Source organism: Suncus etruscus, chromosome 11 (assembly GCF_024139225.1).
Source record: "Suncus etruscus isolate mSunEtr1 chromosome 11, mSunEtr1.pri.cur, whole genome shotgun sequence".
In the NCBI taxonomy this organism is placed as follows: Eukaryota; Metazoa; Chordata; class Mammalia; order Eulipotyphla; family Soricidae; genus Suncus; species Suncus etruscus.
The window spans coordinates 100,971,943-100,999,295 of NC_064858.1; the positions used below are offsets into that span (position 1 = coordinate 100,971,943).

Here is a 27,353-nt window from a genome sequence, read left to right on the forward strand (position 1 = left end):
CTGTGCGTCTGTGTGTCTCTGTGCCTCTGTGCGCCCGCCTGTGCCAGCGTGCGTCCCTGCCATCCCCTCCCTGCGCCCCTGGGTCTGTCGTCCAAGGGTCGCTCCCTCCCCATCCTCGGTCCCTCCGGGGCCCGTCCGCGTTCCCAGGTCCGGGTGCCCAGGGCAGGGGAGGCGGGGGCCGGAGAGGGGCGCGGGACCCCGGCCGGGGCGCGGGGGGCGCGGGGGGCGGGCGGGTGCGGGCCGGGGCGGCTGACGTCAGCGGGCGCGCGGCGGGGCCGGAGCGCGTTGCTTTAAAGCGAGCCGCGCGCGAGCCGGGGATGCTGCTCCGCTGCGCTCCGCTCCGCCGGCACCAGCAGCAGCATTTGCAGCAGCATTTGCAGCAGCCTTGGCAGCCGCGCTTCGGGTCCCGGGGTGCCCGAGGTCTGCGCGGAGGAGGCAGCGCCGCGGCAGAAGCCCCGCAGAAGCAGCAGCAGCAGCAGAAGCAGCAGCCGAAGCCGGAGCCCGCCCGCCGCCCCCCGGCCCCGCCACCATGCACCCCTCCGGGCTGGGCGCGCCGCTCCCGGCCGCGCCTCTGCTGCTCCTGCTCCTGCTCCGGCCGGCCGCCGGCGGGGGCTCCCCGAAACCCGGCGCGCTGGTGCGGGGCTGCCCCGAGCACTGTCAGTGCGAGCCCGACGGCAGGATGCTGCTCCGCGTGGATTGCTCCGACCTGGGGCTCTCCCAGCTGCCCGCCAACCTCAGCGTCTTCACCTCCTATTTGTAAGTGCCGTGCCCCTGCACCCCGATTCTTCTTTTGCAAAGGGGCATCGTTGGGGTCCCAGGTGCATGCTCACTCGCACCCCGGGCCGGGGAGGGGGACAAGCTTCCAGGTTTCTCCCTGGGAAGCACCGCAGTAGTAGGGTCCCAGGTGCAAAATTCTCCTGGCACTCCGGCGCGTGGGTTTGGGGCACAGATGCGCTCTGCCAACCTTCCCACCTGCCTCTCCAGCCGCCCTCCGTGAAGACGGCTTGCAAAGTAAAAATTTAATAAATAAATTAATTAATTAATTAAAATGACACCTTTCCCCCTAAGGGGAACCCCAAGGTGCCCAGCTAGCTTCAAAGGCGCTTCTTTTCTTTCCCTCTGCATCCTTTGCAAGAACCTGTGATGCAACCGGTTTTTTTTTTCTTTTCTTCTTTTATTTCTTTTAATTCCTTTCAAATGAAGTGATTTTAAAAAAAATGGGGCAACCACAAACCCCAGTTCTGAGCTGCCAGAACGTTATCTTCACCTTTGGCTGCCCATGCCGCCCTTTGAAGTGCCCGAGGCCTGGTGTAATCTTTAACCATCTCCTCCTCCTCCTCCTCCTACTCCTCCCTGGAGGTGAAGGCAAGTGGGTTTGAACCCGGCGCTGGCTTCCCGCAGGAGAAACTGAAGCTTTGGGCCACCCATCCTTGGGGATCCTCCTACTCTTGCTTCCCCTTTGCCCACCCATTCCATCTCCATCAGTACCTCCAGCGCCCCAGTCCTGGGGAGGAGACTATGACCCTCTGTATTGGCATTTTTTCCTCCTAGAAAAATCCAGGTTTGGAAGGTAACAGGTGGTTGGGTGGATGAAGTGGTCCAAGGGGAATCAGATCCTCTGAGTCCAAAGTCCCCCCCCCAAAAAAAAAAATCCCCCCATAGGAAATCTGGGGTTTCTAGGCACAAGGACCCGGGAAAATCATTCTAGGAAGCTGGTGTGCTCTGGGCCACCAGGTGACCCAGGTTTAGCTTTGATTTGGGGCATTGGGGTGAGCCCACCCCTAAACCCCACGCAGTCCCAATTTCGGCTTCTCTGAAGTACCTTGGCAGGAGTGAGTTGGGATCTCTGTGAACTCGGTTCCTATGGGGAGCTGTTCTCTGTAGGGAAGACATGCAAGGCTCGCTTGCACAACCCCTACCCTGCAGAGAGAGTCTTTTTCTAGAGACAGCGAGAAAAGGAAAGTTTTTTCCTCCCTCTCTTTATACTTAATTGATATTGTGCTCAAAGAGAAGAACCGTGTAACAAGAATTTAAGATTGTTTCATGACAGTATGCACTTTATTTGCCATAAAATAGGTTTTGGCTGATTTTTCTGTACCTGAAAGGTATATAGAGGAATGGATTCTGGCTCCCCTTTCCCCCCTTCAAAACACACACACACACACACACACACACACACACACACACACACACACACACACACACACTGCCTGTGTAGGAATATTTTTGAGGGAACAGTGAAGTTGTACTCCCCCAAATGACCAAATGATTATTCTCTAAAATTTCACTCCTTTCTCCTATCAGATTCCTTTCATAAACTGAAACTCTCCTTCTTATTACTGTCTCATACTTCCCATGTGTTCTTCTGTATAGTGAATTTCTGAGAGCAGTGGAGAAATTTTCAGTTAAGAGCCTAGAATTTTTTTCCCTCTTCACCCTAAAGAAACAAGGAAAACCCAAAAACTCCCAAAAAAGTTACTATATATTTGTTATACAGTGTGTACAGGAATGCAAAAAAATACATTTATGAATCTGTGCCCATGTACGTTTCTCTCCTCCTCTTGAGAGCTAGAACATTTATTAGGCTTCTGTTACTCAAAGTTGGCATAAAAGCTTGCTTCAAAACATTTCCCACATACCTCAGATGCATTTAACTGTATCATCCTTGTTCTCAGGCCACTGTCCCCGCATCTAGCATTGTAGATGCCCTTTGGAGTTGCGAATACCATTAGAAAGTGACTTGTCATGGGTTTTTGTCATTTTTGTTTGTTGCCCATGCTGTTTTATGACAGCTATACCTTGGCCTTGGAGGAAATTTTTTCAGTGCCTTATGAAATATTAAACTGAGCATGCATCTAAAGGGGCACCATGAAATAAATGTTAAATACTTATTTCTAGTGGTTGACAGTTCACAGAATGAGTGCTAAATGCAAAAATCTGTCCTGCAAGAAATGACCAGGTAGAGGTGCTTCCTAGTGTGTTATTTCAGAATTTGATAGTCTTGTAGAATTACAAAAATAAAAGCCAGGGGTCATGGGGTGCCCTTCCATTGTGGATAGGGCTGGGGGAGGATGTACTTTTAAAACCACAGTAACTGGAGACATGAAGGCTAGATGGTGCCCTCTTTTGGTTACACCTAGAATTCAGTGGCCATTTCTTCCTTTACTTGTGCGCTCAGGATGCTTAAGAGGGATTTTTATTTCCTTGTGTGCAAAAGAATGTGTGTGCTTGCTGTGTAAGAACTTAAAAAGTTTCCTTTTCTTGTGAAAGGAAGCACAGAGTTACAGATCCATTCCACTGGGACCCAGTGGTGCGTAAACTTGGATGAGAAAGTTGCAAAGTGCAAAAACTAAAGTAGGCGAAAGGCCAGACTACTGTCTTTGAAGGTTATATAGTACATGATGGCTATTTTTTTTTCAATCAAAATGTTATCTCTGAATCTTCCTTTCCTCCCCACAAAAGAATGAACATTTCATTCTCTTCAAGCAGATTGATGATGCCAAGTTTCAGCTGTACACGTTTGGCAAATAAATTTGCTTTGATCTGATAGTCAAAATCGGTCAAGATTGGTAGGTAAAGGAAGTTTCCTAAATGTCTTCAGAGAAGACTGGAGTATTTGCATGGCTCTTTTTTTTTCCCCAGAAAATCTCAATGTTAAGAAAATGCAAACATTAATATGAACTCTTTTCTTATGAAATTTCATTTCGTGGTAGATCTGTAACTGAACACTGAGCATGATGGTAACGTTGGGGAAATCTCTCTCTTAATCTCCTCTCTCTCTTTCTCATTGACACTTAAAAACAACAGCTATTTTACAGTGTTTAATATGGATCAACCTGCCAGTAGTAATCTGTCAGATATTGAAGCAGTTTTAGCATCTAATCTTATTATAAGTAAGTTATTTTCATATATCAAATGTGGGCACACTTGCTAATAGGGTCTTAAAAATAAGCTCTCCTGTGCTACTTTGATGTATCCTTCATCCAGTTTCTGTGTCATCTAGGAAGAACTAAATCCTAATGTGATTCCGATATTGCAAATACACATCACTGGGTTAATATCAAACAGCTCTTTTGTTTTTAACTAAAGTTTAATTTGCCTGCTGTTGCTCGGACATCCACAAGCAAATTCTTGTCACAGGAGAACCCAAGAAAACTGAAGAACATCTTTTTATTAAGTTTTATGGAATGTGGTTACTTCTCCATAGGCAATTTTGCCTCAAAATTCAATTTTACTTGTGATCAGTAAAAAATCAGTATTTTTAAAAATTGATCAAAAAATTCAACTAGTTAAAATGAGTGTGGAAATAGTATTGTGCATGTGTTTTACATCTTTAAATTTTAATTTAAAAAATTAAAGAACATTTGTAGAATTTTCTTTGAAAGTGGCTTAATTCTCCATCCCTTCAAACTATTTCGAAATAAAAAAAATATTTTAAGGGCAGCATCTAAAAGTATTGTTCATACCTTAGCAATGCTTACAAAATGCCAGAACTGTCATACTGCTAATAAAATTTTGATCAAGTGCAAAATTTATGGTTTATTACACAATGTACTTTTAAATTTTATTTAAAATAGTTTCAGGCAGGGAGAAAACTCAAGCTGTTGAGGACCCACTGGCATGTAAGAGACTTTAAGTTCTTTCCCTAATGCTACAAAATTATATGTATCTAATACTGATTTATTATGGCAATTGGTTTTCTATAATTTAGTCAAGCAGTTCCCTTTTCTACGATTTTAATAATGTTTTGGTTGTGTGAGCAATTATTGAAACTAACTACATTATTTGGTGTGCTCTTTTGTAAGGAATCATTCCCATTTAAACAGTCCTTCACCATCCATCATCTGTAAAGCACATTATCTATAGGAAGAAGTAACATTAATAGGCTACACAGTGAAGTTTTTCTTTTCTTTTCTTTTCTTTTCCTTTTCTAAACACCATGGTTCCAGGTCATTTATACTACAGGGTATTTTTTTCACAGATGAAGGTGTTCATGATTGAGTTACAGTCATACAATGTACAACCTTCACCAATGCATGCATTTTTCGTCACCAATTTCCCTCTCACTGTCCTGATCCCTTCTTCCCTCTCACCCACCCTCCCCTGCCTGCCTCTTGAAGGAGCATTCTACTTCTCTCTTTCTCTTTCACTCTCCCTCTCTCCCTTTTTCTCTCCTTTTCCAACATCGTGGTTTGCACTACTATTGCTGAAGGGGTGCCATGCATGTCCCTTTCATAGTACACCCTTCTTTACTCTAACTGCACTCTCTGGTCTTTGAGGCAAGCTTCCTACCATAGACTGGTCCCCCTAATCCTCATCTCTATTATGTCTAGATATTATCCCCACACTGATTTTTATTTTCCTTATATCCTACAGATGAGTGAGATTATTCTATGCCTGTCCCTCTTCCTCTGACTCACTTCTCTCAGCATAATAGTCTCCATGTCCATCCGTGTATAACCAAATTTTAGGGCTTCATTTTTCCTAAAAGTGTATAGTTTTTCATGAAACTTTTCTTATTTTAAAATTGATTTTGTTCTTCTTAAGTTACAGGATAGTAAACAGACCCATATTTTATATCTATCCCTGACATTTTCTTGCACATTTTCTGGTGATTTTTTTTTCTTATTACATCGATTGATCCAAATGGGAATTTATTTGAAACTGGTAGCTAGAAGAACATTAGTCATTCAGTTTCAAGAAATGAGATGTTGTTAGCTTCTAGTAAATCCAGAAGTCTACCAAGAGATGCTGCTAGTTAGTCAGGGAGCTGTTTAAAAGGCTTTGGAAGTAGGAGTGTTCCTCATAGTTTACCCCATACTCAGTGTGTAAGACTAGTTTAAAGAAGCTAAATTTTACTTTGAGGGTAGTTAAAGGAACCAGCAAGGTAAACACCTTAAACTGCTATACTATCGTTCTGGCCCTAGGCCTTCTAATTTAAGTCAAGCCTCATAGCAATTCATCGATGCTGAAGTATTCCAGCATATTTTTATTTTCAGAAACAGAATTTGTGAAGTTTTCCTATCAAAACTATTTCTCCTTGAGAATGCCAAGAGACCTAATTTTAGTAAAATAATAACATATCATTTAGATCTACTGTTTTAAGTTTGTTAATTATCTTTTCATGTATATATTTTCTTACTACACTTGATCTTAGCCAAAAGGCCGAGAAGCGATATATATTTTCTTACTAAGGCAGAAGCCATTTTTCCTGTCTACAACTCAAAGTTAGATCATGGTGGCTGCCTGCAACTATAAAGACAGATCAAAGAACTGATCACTTCCAAGCCCAGAATAAAACTTCTTTTCTATGACCAGATCTATGTGTGTGTCTAATGAGTTAACTGAATTCTTTGGAAATATATTTCAAGTGAGAAAGACATGAGTTTTTTTGGTTTTACTTTTTTCTTTTATTTATTTAATTTTTACTTTGGAAGTAGCATTGGTTTATATCAATATATATGATTCAGAAGGGCTTTTAAAAAAATTCTTCAAAAGCAAGTTGTCACTCCCCCTCTCTTTCTACCTAAATCCAAACATCTCTCTGTCACCGTCTATTAGTTAACCTCCACCATTTGGGCCTTCACCTTTCACTTCTGTTCTATGGTAACCTCTGTACCACAGCTCTGCAGTATCCATCAAAGAGAAGAGTAAGGTTTGAATTAGTTTTGTCTCTTTCCTTCCTTTTTGTTATATCCCACATATAAGCATATTAGTCCAGTGTTTGTCTTTCTCTTTCTGCTTTATTTTTGCTTAATATGCTACCCTTCAACCCCAACCATGTTATAAGAAATAGCAAGATTTCTTACAGCCTCAATAGTAGTAATTTCAAGCATTGCATTCCATTATGTGAACACATCTTCTTTATTCATTCATTTTTCTTTGGCACTTGGATGGTTTCTGTATCTTGGCTACTGTAAATAATATTGCAATAAATAAAGAAGAAATGTCTCTTTCTAAATTTATTTTTTATATTTGGATCTGTATTATGAACTGGATTTCCTGTATTTTATGGAAAGTCTCATTTTTTAGCATCTTGAGAAATCAGAAATACTGATTTCCACAGAGACTTGATGTCTCTGTGGAAAAATTACAGACAGTGTACAAGGGTGAGATATGAACTTTCTTCACAGGCCAGCTCTATTTGAGTTTGTACTCAACTTTAAAACTGATAAGATAAATTATAGTGCTATTTACAATAGCCAAGATCTGGAAAGAACCCAAGTACCCAATGATAAATGAGTGAATAAATTGTGATACATCCATGCATGCATACACACAAACACACGCACAACTACTCAGTCATAAGAAAAGATAAAATCTTGCCTTTTGCTACATCATGGAACTAGAAGGTTTCATGTTAAAGATCTAAGTAAGAATAAGAAGTATAAATTCCAGATGATCTTACTCATTATAAAGAAATTATTTAGGAGTGTTAGTGATAGCACAGCAGATAGGGCATTTGCTTTGCATGAGGCTGACCCAGGACTTATCCAGGTTCAATCCTCAGCATCCCATATGGTCCCCACAAGCCTTCCAGGAGTGATTCCTGAGTACAGAGCCAGGAGAGCCCCTGAACGCCACCAGTGTGGCTCAACTCCCCCAATTATTTCAACAAAAAATAAAAATTAATTTAAAATAACTATTTAATTTGTTTTTAATATCAAGAAATTAACCATGGAAACAGTCACTATTCCATGTTAACAAAGACTAGAATACAACTGAGATAACAGAAGAGGGCTGGAGAAGTGGATGAGCAATGTCTTGTGAGCTATAACGGAAGTCTTTAAACACTTTATTTGGTGGATATTATGCGAAAACATGTATATCAGCATTTAAACAAAGGTTATCCAACTGTGACCTGGTTGATGCCAAATGAAAAGTTATTTCAAAGTTCTGCCTCTGTCGTTCTTCTGTCCTTCTCTGTCTCTCGGCTATGCAGAGTTTAACAATTAAGCCACTTTTATAGACTTCTGTGTAAATTAGAAATCTGATGCAGGGTGGAGGGGGCAGGAAAAAAATGAGATCTGAATAAGTCTGAAGAAAGTCTTCTCCTTCAAACACAGAAGAACCTCTCTTTATCCGTTCAATTTCTTCAGGCCTTTCATTCATTTGTGGCTCTAAACTTACTCCGCATGTATTGCCTTGCCAAGTCAATATGAAAAACATTAGATGGCCAGTTAATTATGGATTCTATTTCAAAACTTAGAATAAACTGGGATAGAATATCTAAAGTCTTTTAAAATAATATTATCATCCTCTTGTTTTCCACTGGCATTACTGATTTTAGATTATTAATCACTTCCTAATTTCCAAGCATCACATTTTTATGTCTGCACATTTTTCCATGTGTATTTTACCTTCCTGGCCCTCAGAAGAAGTTTCATTTCATCTTCTCATGAGAACTGTAGAGAAAGGACCTAATACATCCCCCCCATAAAAGACAGTATCCATTCCACCACATGAGACAGCCATGAAAAGCCAGTTCCCTTCATTTTAGGAAGAGAGAGAGGAGCTGAACTGAGTGAAGGCACCATCAATTTGCTTCAGAAGATAAGACGTAGAAGACAATCATCAAGGCCAAGTGAACCCATTCTTACCAAGAATGCAGGCACCGAGCTGACCTTATTCCTCAGTTTGTGAACAGCTAGTAGCTTTCCTCAAGTGGCCCCTTGTCAGCCCAATCTTTTCCCCAGTGTCGCTCATCTTTCAAGATTGGAAGCCAAGTGTTTCAAACTGTTATTTAGTCTTGTAGCCAAATTCCTTTATTTCCTCTTTCCACCCTCTCCTCTCTTTCCCTCCTCTACCCCAGGGCTAATCCTCATACATGCCTTCTTTTCCAAAGTCTATACTAAGCAGATAACCAAAGAATTATCATGCTTTAGTGACGGACAGGTAAACATTTTTGTGCTGCTTGTTTAAAAGAAAAAAAGTTGGATAAATAGAATAGGGGCGTCTTCAAAAGATGTCTATTTGTAAAACTAACCTTTCTTTGATCAAAAAGCCACAAAAGTATACTTTCTCAGGAAAGTGGAAAACCACACATGATCTCAAGTGGAAAAAATATAAAGAATTTGCTGAATTTTTAACCTTAGTACATAACAAAGATATTATTTTAAAGTTGGTTGGTTAATGTGGGCTGTGTTAGAACTTTCATTGTGTTGTGTTTGGGTTTGCCCAATGTTATTTTAATGAGTTTATTGGTTCGAACACACAAAATGGCCCTTGAATTTTTTAAGTTATAAGTTTTCTTGTGAGGTATTTATTTAAAGAAACTTTGTTGCATAATCAATTCAGCTTGCAGTGTATCAGCACAGAAATTATACTTCACTTTTTGTAAATATGCACATTGATTATCTGGTTTTAATATAAAGTTTCCATAGAAGGAGTTTTATTTATTAATAGACGTCCTATTTTATTGTATACATATGTATGTGTGTAGATAGATGATAGATAGATAGATAGATAGATAGATAGATAGATAGATAGATAGATAGATAGATAGATAGATAGATAGATAGGTGAGTGGGTGGGTAGATAGATAGATAGATAGATAGATAGATAGATAGATAGATAGATAGATAGATAGATAGATAGATGGATGGATGGATGGATGGATGGATGGATGGATGGATGGATGGATGGATGGATGGATGGATGGATAGATAGATAGATAGATAGATAGATAGATAGATAGATAGATAGATAGATAGATAGATAGATAGATAGATAGATAGATAGATAGATAGATAGATAGATAGATAGATAGATAGATAGATAGATAGATGATAGATCGATAGATAGGTAGATGATAAATAGATTATAGATTTTCAGTAAACATTTATTTCCCAATGCTTGATGAATATATATATACAGAAAGTGTTAGGAGCCCTTCAGTAAAGACTGAGCTGGGAAATCTTCCTCTTAATTTTCTCTTCATATTTCCTGCTTTGAAGGTAACCTTAGCAGGCATGCCATCACTGGGCAGTAAGACTCACTCAATAATTCTAATGGTGTCAACTGCCCTACAGAGTAAAACCTAGGGGAAAAAATTGCAGAAGAGTTGGAAGGAAGCCCAAAAACAGAGCAAGCAGAATTAAGAGATTTGGAGACTCCACTAGGCACCCTGAGGCCAGATGGTATACTTCTCCTGTGTCTCTCTTTATCCTTATTCATCCTTTTTAAGATAACATCAGAGGAGAAATGTAAGGATGCACTCTCCTTATCTCTGCCATGCCCCCTGCCCCCAGCACTTCAAGCTACAATATGAAGGGACAATGAGAAAGAAAGGTCTTTGGGATTAAAGTGTCAACTCTGAGCACTCTGAAATTGGGGTCTTTGATTTTTTGTGTGTGGGGGGGAGAAGCCACATCACTCTCCCTCTGGTGTGAGACTTTAATTCACAGCAGCCCTCATTTCCCCAGCAGCTGTTACTCTCTGGAGCTCACAACCATGTATCTGAGGAAGTTCAAGATCTTTTTTCATCGAATCTTCAAGCTCGGGTGGCAAAAGGAAATCCTAGTTAAACCAGATTTTCCCAAAGTGTAAGCCTATCTCATTTGAAGATCTCCAAAGTTTTAGCCACGTGATTAGCTGACAGCAAGTATCCTCCTTCCACCTTCCAGCTGCTGGTCTTTCTGTATGAAGTCCACTTCCCCAGGGTCTTATAATTGTGAGAAATGATATGTTCAGTTCAGCTCAGTGATATGTTCAGGCTGATAGGTTCAGTTCTCAAATGATAATTCTGAAGTAATTTGAAGCTTTCTTTGCATGAACTGTGGAAACTTCTCAAAATATAGATGATTGTCTGTTGACTAATTTTCACTAGATTTATGTTCATCATAATAAAACCAATGGAAAACTAGGGCTGACAGCTAACTACATGTCGGGTAAATTCTACTGTAAAAGAACTAAAAGAATAATCTTTTATCCACAAATTGCCAGAATGACTAAGCTGTATACCTAAGGTCACATTACACAGTGTAAGACTGAAATTCAATCATGATTGCTAGAGCATTACCCTAATTGGCCAAATAAATGGAATTAGAATCATTTAAGATGGGTTGTGCTGGCTTTTGATGAGTCGAAAACTATGTCTACTCATGGGATTTAGAATGGAAAGAACCTTGGAGGTTAACTAATCCCACACTGTTCATTTCACAGATGATGAAATACGTGTTCTTAGGAGGTAAATAGCATTTCCAGGTCACATAGATGGCAAAAATGGAACTGGAACCCAGATCTCCTGAAAACCACAACCGATTCTTTCCTCTTGTCACGTCTTTGTTCTAACACCAGATCTCTAAAACTAACATGCAAAAACAAAAAAAAAAAAAACAAAAAACAACCTTCCCACTTGCTTTCCTAGGTGTGGCTAAATATCCCATGACACATGCATATTATATGCCTTGATATCTAGGTAGGTGCCTGACATTTAACATCATATTTAGATAAATGCTATTGTAGGCACAGGTACCATATATTTTATTTTATCTCTTAAAAATCTGAAGGTCTGGAGCCAGTAAAGCATTTGCCTTGCATGTGGCTGACCTGGGTTCAATCCCCAACATCCCACATGATCCCTTGAGTTATTTCTGAATGCTGAGCCAAGAATAACCCCTGAGTGCCACCAGGTGTGGCCCCAAAACTAAAAAGCAAAATCTGTAAGTCAGAAACTAGCAGATTTAGTCTGAAAAAAATTAATTTCTGTTCAAAGACATTGCAATTAAAATTTCATTTGTGACCTTAATTTGGCCCAACTCAAATATTTTATTGGGGGGTAGGAGAGCTATCAACTTCAGAGGCTATTCTCCTGGTGGTAGTGCTCAAGACCAAATCAAGGTTGGCAGCATTCAAAACAAGCACTCTCTCCTGAATTCCCCTCTTAGGTGCTCTTAATGTTTCTTGCATTTGTTCCAATTCCCCTTGAGCACTGAAAGTGCTTTAGCTCAAATCTTTTTCCCATTTTGCCTAGATAACTTTGCAATCTTTTGTCTTGAGTTGTGTGTATCCCCCAAGACACACAACCTCCCAATAACTCCAGTACTTTATTGAAGATATGACTCTGCTTATGCCTTTCCTTTTCGACCTCTCAGTGGTTTCCTATGGATTTTGTGACAAATTTAAAAAATTTTAACCGTAAAATCAACCTCTCTTGCCTTACCCCTAGATAAGAACCCTGCTGATAACACCCAGCATGTCTCTTTTTCTTTAATTTTTTACTTATGTATTTAAATTTGTCACTGTGAAAATTCAAAATTATTCATGATTAGATTTCAGGCATATGTTTCAACACTCATCCCTTCACCAGTGTCCACTTTCCTTCATCAATGCCCTCAAACCTCCATCTGCCACCCACCCATCAGTCTGCTTCTACGAGAAGTACATTATATGTGTGTGTATATATATATAATATACATATATATATATTGTTGTTTACAGTTCTGTTTCTCATAGGTTTTCAGACCTAACATTTTACCATCTTTCTTCATTACCACCTCCTCGAATCTGACCATTTCACTCCCCCAGAGATGTTGTCCCCTCCCTCTCTATCTCCTATTCCCCTCAAATGGCATGTACCAGTTCTCATGATTTTTATTTCCATTGTCTTTGATTATGTTTCTGTATATCCCACCTATGACTCATATTCTGTGTCAGTCTCGCTCCCTTTGGCTAACTTTACTCAACATGTTTCTCTCCAGGTAGCAGTAAATTGAATGACTTTACCTTTTTTACGGTCAAATAATATTCCATTGTGTATATTTATATGCCATAGTTTCTTTATCCAGTCATCTATTCTTGGACACTTGAGTTGTTTCCATATTTTATCTATTGTAGATAGTATTGAAAAGGACAGGGAGGAGAGGCGCAAATGTCTTTTCTCCATTTTGTTTTTGGGACCTTGGGGTATGTTCTAAGAAATGGAGCTTCGGGATGAAATGAAAGCTCAATTCCTAATTTTTTTAGGAAAGTACAATTTTATTTACCAGAAAGGCTAGGCAAGTTGACATTTTAAACAGCAGTGATGAGAAACCCTTTCTCCCCACACCTATGCCAGTATCACTTGCTCTTGTTCTTTCTGATGTGTGGTAGTCTCTGTGGTGTGAGATGATACCTCATTGTTGCTTTGATTTGATCTCTCTGATGATTAATGATATGAAACAAATTTTCATGTGCCTTTTGACCACTTGTATTTCTTCTTTGAGAAAATTTCTGTTCATCTCTTCCCTCAGTTTTATGATGGGGTTGGATTTTTTTTCCTTGTAAAGTTTCACCCATGTACTATCTTTCACATTAACCCTTTATTAGATGAGTGTTGGGTAAATCATTTTCCCACTTCATGTGCTGTCTTTGTATCCTGGTCATTATTTTCCTTGAGTTCCAGAAATTTCTTAGTTTTATATAGTTCCATTTGTTTATCTCTTCTTCCACTTGCTTGATTGATGGTGTTTCACCCTTGAAGATGCCTTGAGCTTCAATTTTATGGAATGTTCATAGCTCTGACTTTATCATGCTATAACCTCTTTCTGTTTCTCATGCTTCCAGTGGTTCCCTTTGCGTTAGTCTCTTCATGGATGCTTTCTTCTTTATCTGTCTAACCCTGAAGGTTCTTTCCATATTCAGTACAACTATAACCTCTTCTGGAAAACTTCCTATGACTCATCATTTTAAAAACCCATTTCTAATGCTCCCACATCATGCTGAACACACCCATCATTCAACTCACTTCAGTTAATCACCATAGTTAATCCACTTGTCTGTTTCTACTTCTGTTGGACTATATATCCCTTAAATTATAACTTTGGACTCAAAGAAGAAAGGAAGTACTATGATTTGGAACAAAGCACAGAATCCCTATGTATTAAGTGTGGGTTTCTGGATTTTATGGTGTGTGTTTGTATCCTGAAGTTTCACAGATCTTGTAGAAATTGCCCCTCTTAGAGATACCTAACACAAAGAGTTAGCAAATGACTGCCCTGCCAGGGTGCCTTTCATAAGAAAACCAACCAATCCTAATCCACATTATGTTTCCAACAATCTATCTACTTGATGGGTCTTGAAGGATACTCTTGAATACTTGAATACTTTAACAGAGGTCCTCAAACTTTTTAAACAGGGATCTAGTTCACTGTCCCTCAGACCATTGGAGGGTCTGACTATAGTAAAAACAAAACTTATGAACGAATTCTTATGCGCACTGCATATATCTTATTTGGCAATGAAGAAACAAAACAGATACAAATACAATATGTGGCCTGCAGGCCATAGTTTGAGGACCACTGCGAGTCTAGGAATACATATTTATTCCAGGGCCAGGTCATAGACAAGTCAGAACAGTTCTTTATCCTGGACTCTACTGAAATTATGAAAGTAGCCCATTATAAGTCTGCTTGCCCTGTCAGTTCCATGGAAGCCACATTAAAGTTCTTCTCATACTTTCTCCCACTCTTTCTGCCTCTTGCCTGGCTCTGATGCCCTGATGTGCCCCTGTATTCCTGAGAACTGTATGTAGTAACAAGTGATCTTTCCAGTAATGTTTGTCTTCATTCCTATTGATCATACTATATCCAAACAACATGGAACATACCTTTTTTCATGCTCAGTGATCATGCATGTTAGTGTACGGGCAGTTTCACAAGGAGTTTGTAATGAGGGAACACAGAAAGAGTTACCATATTCACACCATGTTCACACCGGGCCATCTAGACTCAGTCTTTTCTTGAAAGGGATGTAAACCAAGCTATGAAAAATCATGGATGCCCTGGCCATGCAGCAGAAACCTGACAGACTCTGGAGGAAATGGTAGGGCAAGCCCCACCCTGCTGGAACCACACCTGCTGCTTCCACCAACCATAATTACCACTTTGCTTGTGGACCTGTCTCACCACTCCACAATTCTCTTCAGAGACACTAATCTGACCAAACTCAAGGATTTTGATAATTGGGCTGATATCACCAGGGTTATTCTGTAGTGAGTGTAGGCACCCTTTCTGCACATCCTTCTTTTTTCAGGAGGCCCGACAGCTGAGAAAACACCCCACAAAAGCCTAAGTAATAGCAATAGGCTTTGAATTCCTGGACAACTTCATTTGTTTGATGCTGTCATCCCTAGAGAAACACATTAATTTAGATGCCAATAAATAGCTGAGGTCACTTAATATTTGGAACAAAGATGAAATAACAGAATGGACAGTTAACAACAAGAGTTTACTTCTGCCATTATCTGAATCAATTCATTAGAAATACAGTAATTTTCACAAATTTGCTTACTTTATTTTTTTATTGTTTCTATTCTTTTCATAATGACTTTGTTCTCACTTATGAAAACAAATGCATTTCCTAATGATTTCATTGGAAATAAAATAATTTTCATGAATTTGCTTTTCACTGTACCTCTTTTCCTTTTAAAGTTCTTTCTTTTCTTCCTTTTGTATTTTTATCCTAGTCTTTGTCTAAATAATTTGTTCTCTCTTATCTGGAAATAAATGTATTATGGTCAACTATGTTAGCTATGTGATGCATTTTCTTTAAATAAAGTTTTAAAAAGAATTTTTGAAAAAGAGAGAGTAACTTCCATTTTATTCCCTGTAGGGAAATCACTCTTGTCTTCCTAGATTCAATATAATACTCACACATTATTCACACCTAGAGTATAGGGCATGATTTTTCTAGCCACTAAATATATTACAGGTGCTGGGATAGACTAATATGATCTCTGGTAAGATGTTAAGAGTGACAGAGATGTCCTGTCCATTAAAATTGCAAACTGTACTGTTTATAAAATGCCTGAGAGAAAAAGACATTTTAAAGTGTTTTAAAATTATTTAATCTGGGCCCGGAGAGATAACATAGTGGCGTTTGCCTTGCAAGCAGCCGATCCAGAACCAAAGGTGTTTGGTTCGAATCCCGGTGTCCCATATGGTCCCCCGTGCCTGCCAGGAGCTATTTCTGAGCAGACAGCCAAGAGTAACCCCTGAGCTCCGCCGGGTGTGGCCCCCCCAAAAAAATATTTAATCTACATTCTCACTTTCTTTTTCTTTTTTTTTTTTTTTTTTTTGTGGTTTTTGGGTCACACCCGGCAGTGCTCAGGGATTATTCCTGGCTCCAGGCTCAGAAATTGCTCCTGGCAGGCACGGGAGGACCATATATGGGGCGCCGGGATTCGAACCGATGACCTCCTGCATGAGAGGCAAACGCCTTACCTCCATGCTATCTCTCCGGCCCCCATTCTCACTTTCTGACATGATCATTACAACAAACAGTAGAATAGATATTGCTTGTGCCTGAAAGATGTCGGGCAGGAAGTAGAAGAGGGTGGTGGTGGGACAGGTATGATGATATATGGGAGCACTGGTGATGACAGCTAACACTGGCAGTGAAACGGGTGTTGAAATATTGTACACCTAAGACTCAACTATCCAAATTTCATAAATCATGGTCCTTTAATTCAACTAAAAATTTTAATAATTATTACTATCTTTACTTTAGACTAAAGCATATTGTTTAGAAAAATCTCAACCCTATTTTGAATGACCTTGGTAGGTTTCACTGTGCCTCCATTTTTCTCAGCTGTAAGTGGCAGTAAATAATAATGCCATCTAGCTGACTCTGCTGTTGTGAAGATCAGCTACAATAATACACAGGAAATACTTTACTTCAAAACTGCTGCATGCATCAGATGTTAGATGTCATTACTTTTCCTGCTGATTATAAATCAGTTGTGAGAATTATGCTTCTCAGATATATCATGTTGCTTCTTACAGTTAGTCTCCTAAATAGCTAAGTCACCTTTACAATGTAAGTGTGATTTTCAGTAAATAAAATAATAACAAGGAAAAATAGAAGGTTTCCTACTAGGTAAAAGAACAAGGGAAGCAAGAAAAGATAGTTTCAAATAAGCAAGGTAGGAGTCATCCAGCATCTGTTGTAGTAAAAATATTCTAAATTTCCTCTCTGATTCTTGTTATCGGCTAGATTAAAATTCAGAATAGAGTTCCCTTATGGAGGGACGGGGAGATGGTCACACCCAGTAGTGCTCTACGCTCAAGAATCACTCCTAAAAGGACTCAGGGGACCATAATGGTATCAGCAATTGTCATGGGTCAGTAGCAGGCAAGACAAAACCCTTACCCACTCTACTATCTCTCCTGCTCTGAAGCCTCTTATTTTCACATGAATACATAAAATCATGGGGGCATTGAAAATATTGCCAGCTGATTAATAGCCAAGTGTCCACTTTGTCGTATTGGGGACTGATTGTCTATAGTTACAGAAGATAATCCTTCAGACACAACTTTTTGACAGACCCATAATTTGTAGTCTTAGACTTAAAGTTCATATTTTAGGAATTTAAAGTTGGTATCAAACATTAGGTCAGTTGATCGACGTAATGATTCAATATTTGTATACATTGCAATTAAGTCTTATACCTCCAGTAAGTCTAGGTAATATCCATCATATTACAAGACATGTAATAAAAACATTTAAGATTTATTGGCAGCAACTTTTAAATACAGATTATTAACTGTAGGCACCATCACATCCCTGTGATTTACTTATAAGGGGAAGTTTGTACATTTTGGTTTCCTTTTATATGTTTTCCATCCCCTAAAATTATTTTTATCTTCTCATTTTCATCTAACCAATTTACAATGAGTTTTTTTATATAACTATAGAAGTAATTCAACTTGCTAACTTTGGGGGCTATTAGAAGCTCCAGAAGTCGGCATACTAAAACAACAGACCAGAGAGATGACAGATTTGAGGGGACTGGGAGGAAAATAGGAAATCCAGCCTTTTCCTCAGAGCCGCAGATAATCAGGAAAAGCTAAGTATTCAGCATATAGAAAAAAGTGTTTGATTTGTTTTTAATATAAACAACTGAAAAAAAAGCTATTCTAAGGCTAAAAGCTGGTTAAAGATCTGAAATATAGAAATCTGAAATACTTCAAATTCATTATAAAACTGAGTTTCCATGAAGACTTTCATAGTCTGAATAAGGAAACAATTGGTTCTGCACAACTGAAGGAATTTTGCAGTCCTTAAAGACAATAAAGCTGAGAGTATTCCCAAGAGAATAGTTGGAAAGGGGATTTGAAGTTAAGTAGGGGGTCAGAGAATCACTTGGCTTGTATTTGAGCAGGAAGCTTCTGGAATTAAACCCAGTGATCCCCAGCAGAGATGAGAGAGAGAGATGGGCAGGCTAATTCTTCTGCTGAACTTATGTCAATGCCGCTGAAAATTCTCTCTGGTCCAATTCAGAGGTGCTGAGCTGCCTCAGACATTACCAATGTAATCAAGAGACTAGACCTGAAATGACAAGAAAACCTCTTCTGTATGAACCCTTTTACATTTTACTCTGTGTCAAAAGAAGATGACGCTGGAATTCTCAAGTGTCTACTGAATTGCTAAATGAGGAACTTGATTGATTTTACCGTCCCAATTCTAAAAGTGAAGGCACTTCCAGGTGCTATTAGGTGTTATCCAGCCACAAAGATTGGCAAAATAGAATCTATTCAACACAAGTTTTTAAAGCAATTTAAATCCTCATCAAATCCAAAGGCTACAAAAGGCAGCCAAAATAAAACAATTTCAAATTAAAAATTCTTTTTATGGGGCCAGAGTGATAGCAAAGCAAATAGAGCGTGTGCTTTGCCCACAACCAACCTGGGACTGAACACTGCCAGGTGTAACCCCAAGACAAAAAGGAAAAAGGAAAACTCCTCTCAGGCAAGGGGAAATTTCCAACAGGTGAAATAAGAAAAGAAAGACAGCTTAGAGTAATAGTATAGTAGGTAGGACTTTTGTTTTGCTTGCAGCCGACACAGGTTCGATTCCCAGCCTCCCATATGATCTGAGCACCACCAGGAGAAATACCTGAGTGCAAAGGTAGGAGTAATTCCTCACCACAGTTGGGTGTGGCCCCAAAAGCAAAACAAACAAACAAAAAGGAATTAAAGGAGAATGAAAAAGGCCACTTGGCTTGCAAGTGAGACCAACCCTGACCAGTTCCAGGACTGCATATGGTTTCTCAAACACTACCAAGAGTAACCCCTAATCACAGAGCCAGGGGATAGCCCCTGGGTCCCAAAGGGCTCAAAAGGCAAACAAAACAAAAATGTCAACAGCGTCTAAAAAGTGAAATGAACTGCAGGTCAGAGATGAGGGAGGCAAGAATAGGCGCTGCCATTCTTGGCATAGTGGCTACTGTCATATCGTGGCCAGTGTCTCTGGTCTTAGATCAATATATGCAATGGGCACAGTTCAGTCTTTCAAGTAATCTACAGCCACAGTCACACATACACACCTGGACACATGTGGGCACATCTCTATGCCTTTTTTTAGATTTTAGGGTGGATGTGTGTGTGTGTGTGTGTGTGTGTGTGTGTGTGTGTGTGTGTGTGTGTGTTGAGGATCCAATCCAGGACCTTACACTTGGCCAGACAAGTGTTTAACCACTGTTTAACCTACTGTTTAACCTACTTTTATCTCAGCAATTTTGAAGCAAAAACCTTTTGTGAGAAAACAACCTCAAAATCTCAAAATGCACATTTCTATACATAGGCTGAAAAGATAGCTATTTTTTAGAATCTGGGAAACAATTAACACATAGGTGTTGCACACACACACACACACACACACACACACACACACACACACAATTTTTAAATGCAGGAAAGCAATGTGACCAATGTGACAGATTGGAGATCTAAGCGCAAAACATATACTAAGCCAAATTAGAGTTAAGGGGGAAGAAGGGAGACATCACTCTCCATGCAAATTCAACGCGCTATCAAATTTTGAGAATCACTGGTTACCCCACTAATCAGCTATAGACTGGGACAAAATGCATCTAGTTTAAGATTCTGCATCTTCTCCTCTTCCTCCTCCCTCCACCTCCTGTGTTTTGCAACTGTAAAATAAAAGAGGTGAGCAGTTGCTCTGAGAGCTCTAATTCAGTTGTTCTATGACTTTATCAGCTTGACATCCGTGGGTATTGTTCTAAGGCAGGTGTAGCAGTTTGGTAGAAAATGGGGGGTTTCTACACACCCACACCCATTTTGTGCAGGGACTCTGGGAGTGATGTTTACTCTCCTGCGGCGAGCATTACTTAAAACGACTTTATTTGTTTTACAGTTTAGGGGGCCTCTGTAGGTAACCTCAGGAGCCCATTCATTTCATTAGCATTAAATCAACAAGCAGGCCTTCTTTCTGCCCCTCTCGTGCAGGATTAATGGATTTTAGCCTGATTTGTGCATCTCCCAGCAAAACCTCGTGCTGAGAGAGCTAGCAGGCTTGACTAATTCCCAGCGGTGCTAACTTCATAAACTCACTTTAAGCTTTTAACTTTGACTGAAGATTGAAGGTAATGACCCCATGCTGTGACATTTGAATGCATGATATTCAGGATGCATAGGGAACTATATAAAGATGACAAACTGATCCATTGAATGGATATATGTTTGTGTTTGCACATGGGTACCCTGTAAGTGATTTTTTTTTATGTTTATCAAAATTATGTCAATGTGAGAGGGCATTTTTGGTCTCCAAATCACTGAGAGAAAAATCTATGTAACAATTATCCTAAATAGAATATTGACAGATACATAGATAAAGTGTAAGCATGAGCGCCTACTTAGCATATTGTAGATATGCTCATAGAAAGTCCAGTTTTGTGTGATGGACTGCTAAATAGGAAGAATTTTCAAAGCAAAATAATTCCATTCCAGGAGACCTATCACTTACAAAGTGATCACCTATCAAGGAGCCCAGATAGGACCGGAGTAAGTTTTTTTTTTTTCCTTCCTGTCTGTTGTAAATGAAATCAAAATTTAGAAAAGTCTGCATGTAGAAAGGAAAAAGGAGGTAAAACACAATATTTCCAGCCCATCTGACAAGACTACATGAAAAGCTTTTGATCAAAGGGTCTTAAGTACACTTTACTGGTGTGACAAACAACATTTTTATCCCTTTATTAGATTTATTTTTCTTCTGAAAACTGCAGTGACCAGGGGATGGTTTGTGAAAGAAAGCTGGCAGGGTTGTGTTCTTTGATTCCTAATTAACACCTTCAGTCTCAAAAGAGAACCAACAGAAATACCATAAAATGTTGCAGCTGCATTGTGATTCCGCTTGGTTGGTTTGTTAAAAGTCAGCTGGGCATTGGCAGCTGCTGTAAAGGGAAAACTCAATGGATGTTTTGTATTGTACCCACTGAAGTGAAAGAAGGCAACCATTTTAGTTTTCAAATGGGCAGCTGCAGAGGGAGGTTTAAATGGAGCTAAATGCAAGATTTACTGTTGATTTATAGGGAATAAATAAAGAAATGGAAACCCAAACTTTCCTCTCCTAACAGTCACCTCCCCAATTTGAAGTGAAAAATTATTGAGGAGAATCATCTCGAAATGTTTTAATAACTGATCTGGGGACTTTGGCAACAAGGAATAGCATTCAATACTCAAAAATCAAAATAGCTTTTTTTTTTTCTTTTTGCAAGAGCTGAGCCAGCCAAAGCTTTAGAATTGGACATTTCCACTTTGAAAGGTAAAGGTAGATCTTTCCTGGGTTTGGTAATGTATCCCCCTTTTCTCACTGTATTGAAATCCTAAAACTTGTTCAGAATGGAATTGAGTACTGTGTTCCCCCACCTCACTTTTTTTTTTTTAAGAGCTTGGAGTTGAATTTTGCTTTGGGTAGGGGAATAAAGGAGGCATTTAACTTGGGTCAGATAAATCTCACTCACATTCAAAAATGCAATTAAGGAAATATGTAAATCTAGATGTTTCATCAAATGCTAGCTAAGGGGTTACTAGTTCTTTTCAAACACAATGACTGAACTAAAGAACTTTAGTGTCTGTGTAAGAACCATTGTCCAAGCCCCAGGCCCTGTTGGAAACAGAGTCTGGCCTGGCCGTGGGAAATACCTACATATTTGGCATCGGCCCGATTTCTGAGAGAAAGGGGACGGAAGAGAAAGTATGGAGATTTTACTGTTGCATTCTAATCAGTCATGATCTGCCTAATTTGCTTTGATCAGGAAGATCAACTAATTTTTCTATGGGGGTGATAAAAGTAATTAGTAAGCCAAAGCTTTTGTGTCATTTTAAAAGAGCTAAAAAGTAAAGAGGAGCTAAAATTATAGTGATGGAAGCTATATACATCTTTTTTGGCAGTTCTAAGATCATTATTAATTCAACATAGGATATCAACACAGCAAAGGAACTTCCACTAAAGAGAGTGTCATGTGCTGTACAACCTTAATTAACCCTAGGATCTGCAAAGTTGTATAACAGAATTACCAAAGGATGGACTCTTCACTGGGGGCTCAAGTCTTAGATTTACTTTGTTGTAAAATGGTACCATCATTAATGTCTAGTCCTAAAGCATTAATTCCCTTCTGAAGCTCTGTGTTTAAGTAGCTGAGGCAGTTGAAGTACTTATTGGAACTCTACATCTAGAGAAGAGCCAGCTTGAGAGTCTACAATTCTAAAATTCTGACCAAGCCTGAGCAGGATCAAAATCAAACTGAAAAAGTTCATCAGGAACCTGATTCCTTAGATACTTCCGTTTTTATGCCAGTTTCCAACTTCAGAAATGCCACTACCTGCTCTTTTTTTTTTTCACGCACCCAAACACATGTAGTTATTAGATGAGAAGGAAAGATTTGAGCATATGGGGTTTGTGTGTGTGTGTGTGTTTTTAAACCTACTATTTAGTGTTTCTTTTCTCCTGTTGATATGACCTTTGCATTACTTCTTTTCCAAGCTGTTGTACTAGATAGGGTATCTGTAACCCTACTGTAAATGTAATTGCTTTCTTGGCTACTAATCTCTTTTACTAGGGTTCTTAGAATACCGAAGTATGCATTTCATGTCACAGTTAATGGGTCTTATAAATTACGTGGATTTTTATAGGGAGAACTGAAAGATAATAAAAACAGGAAATTATCATTAAAGCCACTTTCAAATCTATATTTTTTTTAAATTACTTAAAATTATGTGCTTCACTTTTTTCTCAAGTTTTTTTCTTCTTTAGGGAAAAATCAGACAACAAATACTTTAACTTTTTTCAGGCATAGTTTTCAAAATTCTTAGTAATAACACTACTTGTTTAAAATGCAAATAAGGGGGGGGCCGGCGAGGTGGCGCTAGAGGTGTCTGCCTTGCAAGCGCTAGCCAAGGAAAGATCGTGACCGCGGTTTGATCCCCCAGCGTCGCATATGGTCCCCCCCAAGCCAGGGGCAATTTCTGAGAGCTTAGCCAGGAGTAACCCCTGAGCATCAAATGGGTGTGGTCTGAAAAACCAAAAAAAAATGCAAATAAGGGGCCAAAAAGATAGTATAATGGTCACACACTTGCCTTACATGCTGCCAATCCTGGACAGACTGAACCCAGAATTCCATATGATCTCTGAGCCTGCCAGAAGTGATTTCTGAGTGCAGAGCCAGGAGTAACCCCTGAGTACCCAAAAACCAAAAAAAAAAAAAGACTTGTCTTGCCTGCAGCTGACCCTGTGGTTAGATCTCAAAGCACTGCCAGAAGTAACCCCAGCACAGACAGAATCAAGAGTAGCCTCTGAACACTGCTACCTATGGCCCCAGACCAAAAAACTTAACAATTTTTAAAATACAAACAAGTCTATTTTCGCTTATTGTCATAATGTCTGGAAAGCATGACAACTAATAGAAATTAAAATTCCATATATATCTCTGCAGAAAATCTTTAGAAGTGTTTACTTCATTACTTGGTTTGGTCTGAGCCACAGCAATAGCACAGAGGTAGAGTTTTTTGCCTTCCATGAGGCAGACCCAGGATTTACCAAGTTCGATCTCCTGCATCCCATATGGTCCCCCAAGCCTACCAGGAATGATTTCTGAGTGCAGAGCCACGAATAAACCTGAGCACTGCCAGGTGTGACCCAGATTCCCCCCAACAAAAAATGTTTGGTCAATTATACTATTAATATTTATCCATTCTTTTGTTCTGTATGGGAAAAATATCATTGAGCAAAAGATGGGTACCTTTCTTCCCTGTTCTCAAAAAATGGACTTATTTTAATTTCTATTCATGAAATTCTTTTGGTCTCTGACAGAGGATGGGAATGCTCTACAGGACCTGGTTTTGGTGATCAGGGTTACAACATAACTGAGAAAGACATGTAAGTGAGACCAGTTAGAGGTGTATAATGGTTAAGCTGTGTAGAGTAGAGTGGAGTCTCAGGGTCACACTCCGTTGGAATCTGGCACTACCTCTTTTTTTATATTGGGAAAGTTAATGAACTCCTCTGTGACTTTATGTTCCTCATTTGTAAAAGAGACTGTTCCTCACAGGCTAGTTCATGTGGGGTTTTTATTTTCAGAGCACTTAGAAAGGTTCCTGCAGGTAGTAAAATACCAGGTCAGGTTAGCTATTTCTATTATAGACCTCACTATAAAGTAAGTCCTGTGGAAACACAGAGAAGAAAACCATTCGCCCCCTTTAGAGTTGAAAATAATTCAGAGGAGATCCCATTTAAAGAGATGGCAAGAATGTCACCACATGGATGGTCTTGTCCTTAGAATGCAGGGACCACCACACAGAAGAGTTTTGGGCATGTGAAAATACACAAGGAAAGTCATAGGGTTAGCTGGGCATGAGGCAGCAGCAACCGAAAATGAGAACTGTGAGAGGATGCAGCAAATATTCAGCCACAGGAATTCATAAGAAAAACTGAGTTGAATCCTTTAGTTCAAGAAAATGACTTACGAGAAGTTCATAAAGTACTGGTATTTATTTAGGTTTCTCTTCAAATGATTGGCACCTCCACAGAAAACCAACTTATTGTGTCCCAAGGTTATAATCTTGCTGAGCCATTGATGAATTATATGACTGAATATTACTTATGCTTTCTGATCTGTTTGGTCATCTGCTTAATGAGAAGCTTCACCCAGGGCCCTTTGAGTTTTTATTTTATTTGCTTGGTTTTGGGGTTTTGTTTGTTTGGTGGGGGGTTGTTTTGGGGCCATACCCACCTAGGCTTAGTAGTTACACCTGGCTCTGCATTCAGAAATCACTCTGACAGGGTTGGGAACCATATGGAATGCCCAGAATTGTATCCGGGTCAGCCACATGCAAGGCAAATGCCCTATGCACAGTGCTATCCATAGCTCCTGCCCCTGAATGTAACTTTTGCCTGAATTAATTTTGTATACATCATGGAATGCTTGCTTGCAAGTTGTCCCTGTGTTACTTAACGCACAAGTCATTGGAAAAGTGGAGACTGAAGCCTGCTGGGGGCTCCTTCCATACGCACCTTCTTTTCTTATGAGTGAGTTTGCCCCTGTTTATCCTCATCCCTTACACAAGCGGCTTCCATGCCAGCCTTAGATTCCATCTTTAATAATGAAACTGGTTTAATTTTATTTCTTCTCCACATCTTTCCTACCCACCCCCAACATTGGAGATTCAATGAGTGGATAGCTTCTGGGTGGCAGTCCCAATTTTGCTGTATTTGGAAATGCCAGCATTCACATTTCAAGGTTCATCTTCTGCTGAAACAGAAGCATGGTATAGATCTTTCCAGAAATGGCCCCTGACCCATCTCACTGCTAGAACAACTCCCACTTGGATCAACTTTCTCTCCTTTTCCGACTGTTAAGTGCTTCAGCTAAGGTCCACGGTTGAGCTCTACCTTCACCTCTAGGTTTCTGATGACATATGTACCCTCCCTGGACACATTATTCCTTCCTTTATTGTTTGTAAAGAAATAGCCTACCTTTTGTCCAAAGCTGGATTCATCTTGAGTCTTGGATTTTTCCATTCCCTTTTTTTTTATTTTTTATTTTCTTTGGTTTTTTGGGCCACACCCAGTGATGCTCAGGGGTTACTCCTGGCTATGCACTCAGAAATCTCTCCTGGCTTGGGGACCATATGGGACGATGGGGGATCCAATCGCTGTTCATCCTAGGCTAGCGCCAGCAAGGTAGACACCTTACCGCTCCGTGCCACCACTCTGGCCCCCCATTCTCTTTTTAAAACTTTATTTTAATGTTATTTTGCTGTTGACCCCTAGCAGCACTAGTGCTAGTGGTCATGAGGACAGCAGGACTCACACTTGTAGGACTTGTGATTTACCATCAAGGTCACATCCCACATACACACACACACACACACACACACACACACACACGCCATTCCCTGTTACCTACACACACACACCATTCCCTGTTACCTACACACACACACACACACACACACACACACACACACACACACACTATTCCTTGTTACCTCCTGAGTCCCAGGCTTATTCAGTCTGAAACTTTTAGTGCTTTTAGTGAGAGTTAGGGATACAAGGAACAGAAGGTAGACACAACAATAGAGAAAATTATCAGCTAGGGCCAGAGTGATAGCACAGGGAATAGGGCCTTTGCTTTGCACCAGACTGACCTGAGTTTGATCTCTGGCATCCCCTATGATCCCCAAGCACCACCAGGAGTAACTTCTGAGCACAGAACCAGGACTGAACCCTGAGCGTTGCTGGGTGTAGGTGTGACCCAAATATACAAACAGCAGGGTCAGAGCAGGGTCAGAGCACTGAAGGGCCTTTGCCTTGCACACAGCCTACCGGGGTTCAATGTCTGTCAACACATATGGTTCCCTCAGTCTGCCAGGAGTGATTTCTGATTGCAAAGTCATGGGTAATACCTGAGTATAGCTGGTGTAGCCCCTTCCAAAAACAAACAAACAAGCAAGCAAACAAAAATGATAATTATCAGCTAATTTGGTTCTAGAAGTTTAAAATCTAAAAAGATGGTATCATGCCATACTGTATTTAATCTGATCGTGGATTTTTCCATAATAGACCATTATTGTCACAGTATCCTCTACTTTCCCTTCTTTGAGCTATCATCTTCCCTATTACCTCACACAGTACTTGAAAACATAAAAATGTGAAATAAGGGGCCGGGTGGTGGCGCTAAAGGTAAGGTGCCTGCCTTGCCTGCGCTAGCCTCGGACAGACCGCGGTTCGATCCCCCGGTGTCCCATATGGTCCCCCAAGCCAGGAGCAACTTCTGAGCACATAGCCAGGAGTAACCCCTGAGCGTTACCGGGTGTGGCCCAAAAACCAAAAAAAAAAAAAAGTGAAATAAAATTATATTTTAAAAATATTAAATTCATAAAAATGGGAAGTAAATCAATGTGAAATGAGAGTCCACCGTGTTAAAAAAAAAAAAAAGGCAGTGTCTGTCCTCTGGTCTGATTTCCTCAAACTATTTCCTTTCCTGCTTTCTTACAAGCCAAAGAGGAAACTGGATTCACTGCCACAATTTCATTCCCACCCACTCACTCATTCCTTTTGCAAGCAGCCTGCCA

At 39.9% G+C, this 27,353-nt stretch overlaps 1 protein-coding gene and 1 pseudogene across 1 annotated transcript in view; one reads left to right on the plus strand and one right to left on the minus strand.

Moving 5' to 3' along the window:
* Nucleotides 1-529: 529 nt before the first annotated feature.
* Nucleotides 530-27,353, plus strand: part of LGR5 (leucine rich repeat containing G protein-coupled receptor 5) — a 155,097-nt gene continuing 128,273 nt past the window's right edge. Inside the window, exon 1 of the mRNA XM_049783030.1 lies at nt 530-756. Coding sequence (XP_049638987.1) covers nt 530-756 — 227 coding nt within the window. The remainder of the gene's footprint in view (nt 757-27,353) is intronic.
* Nucleotides 6,102-6,177, minus strand: LOC126023343 (uncharacterized; annotated as a pseudogene).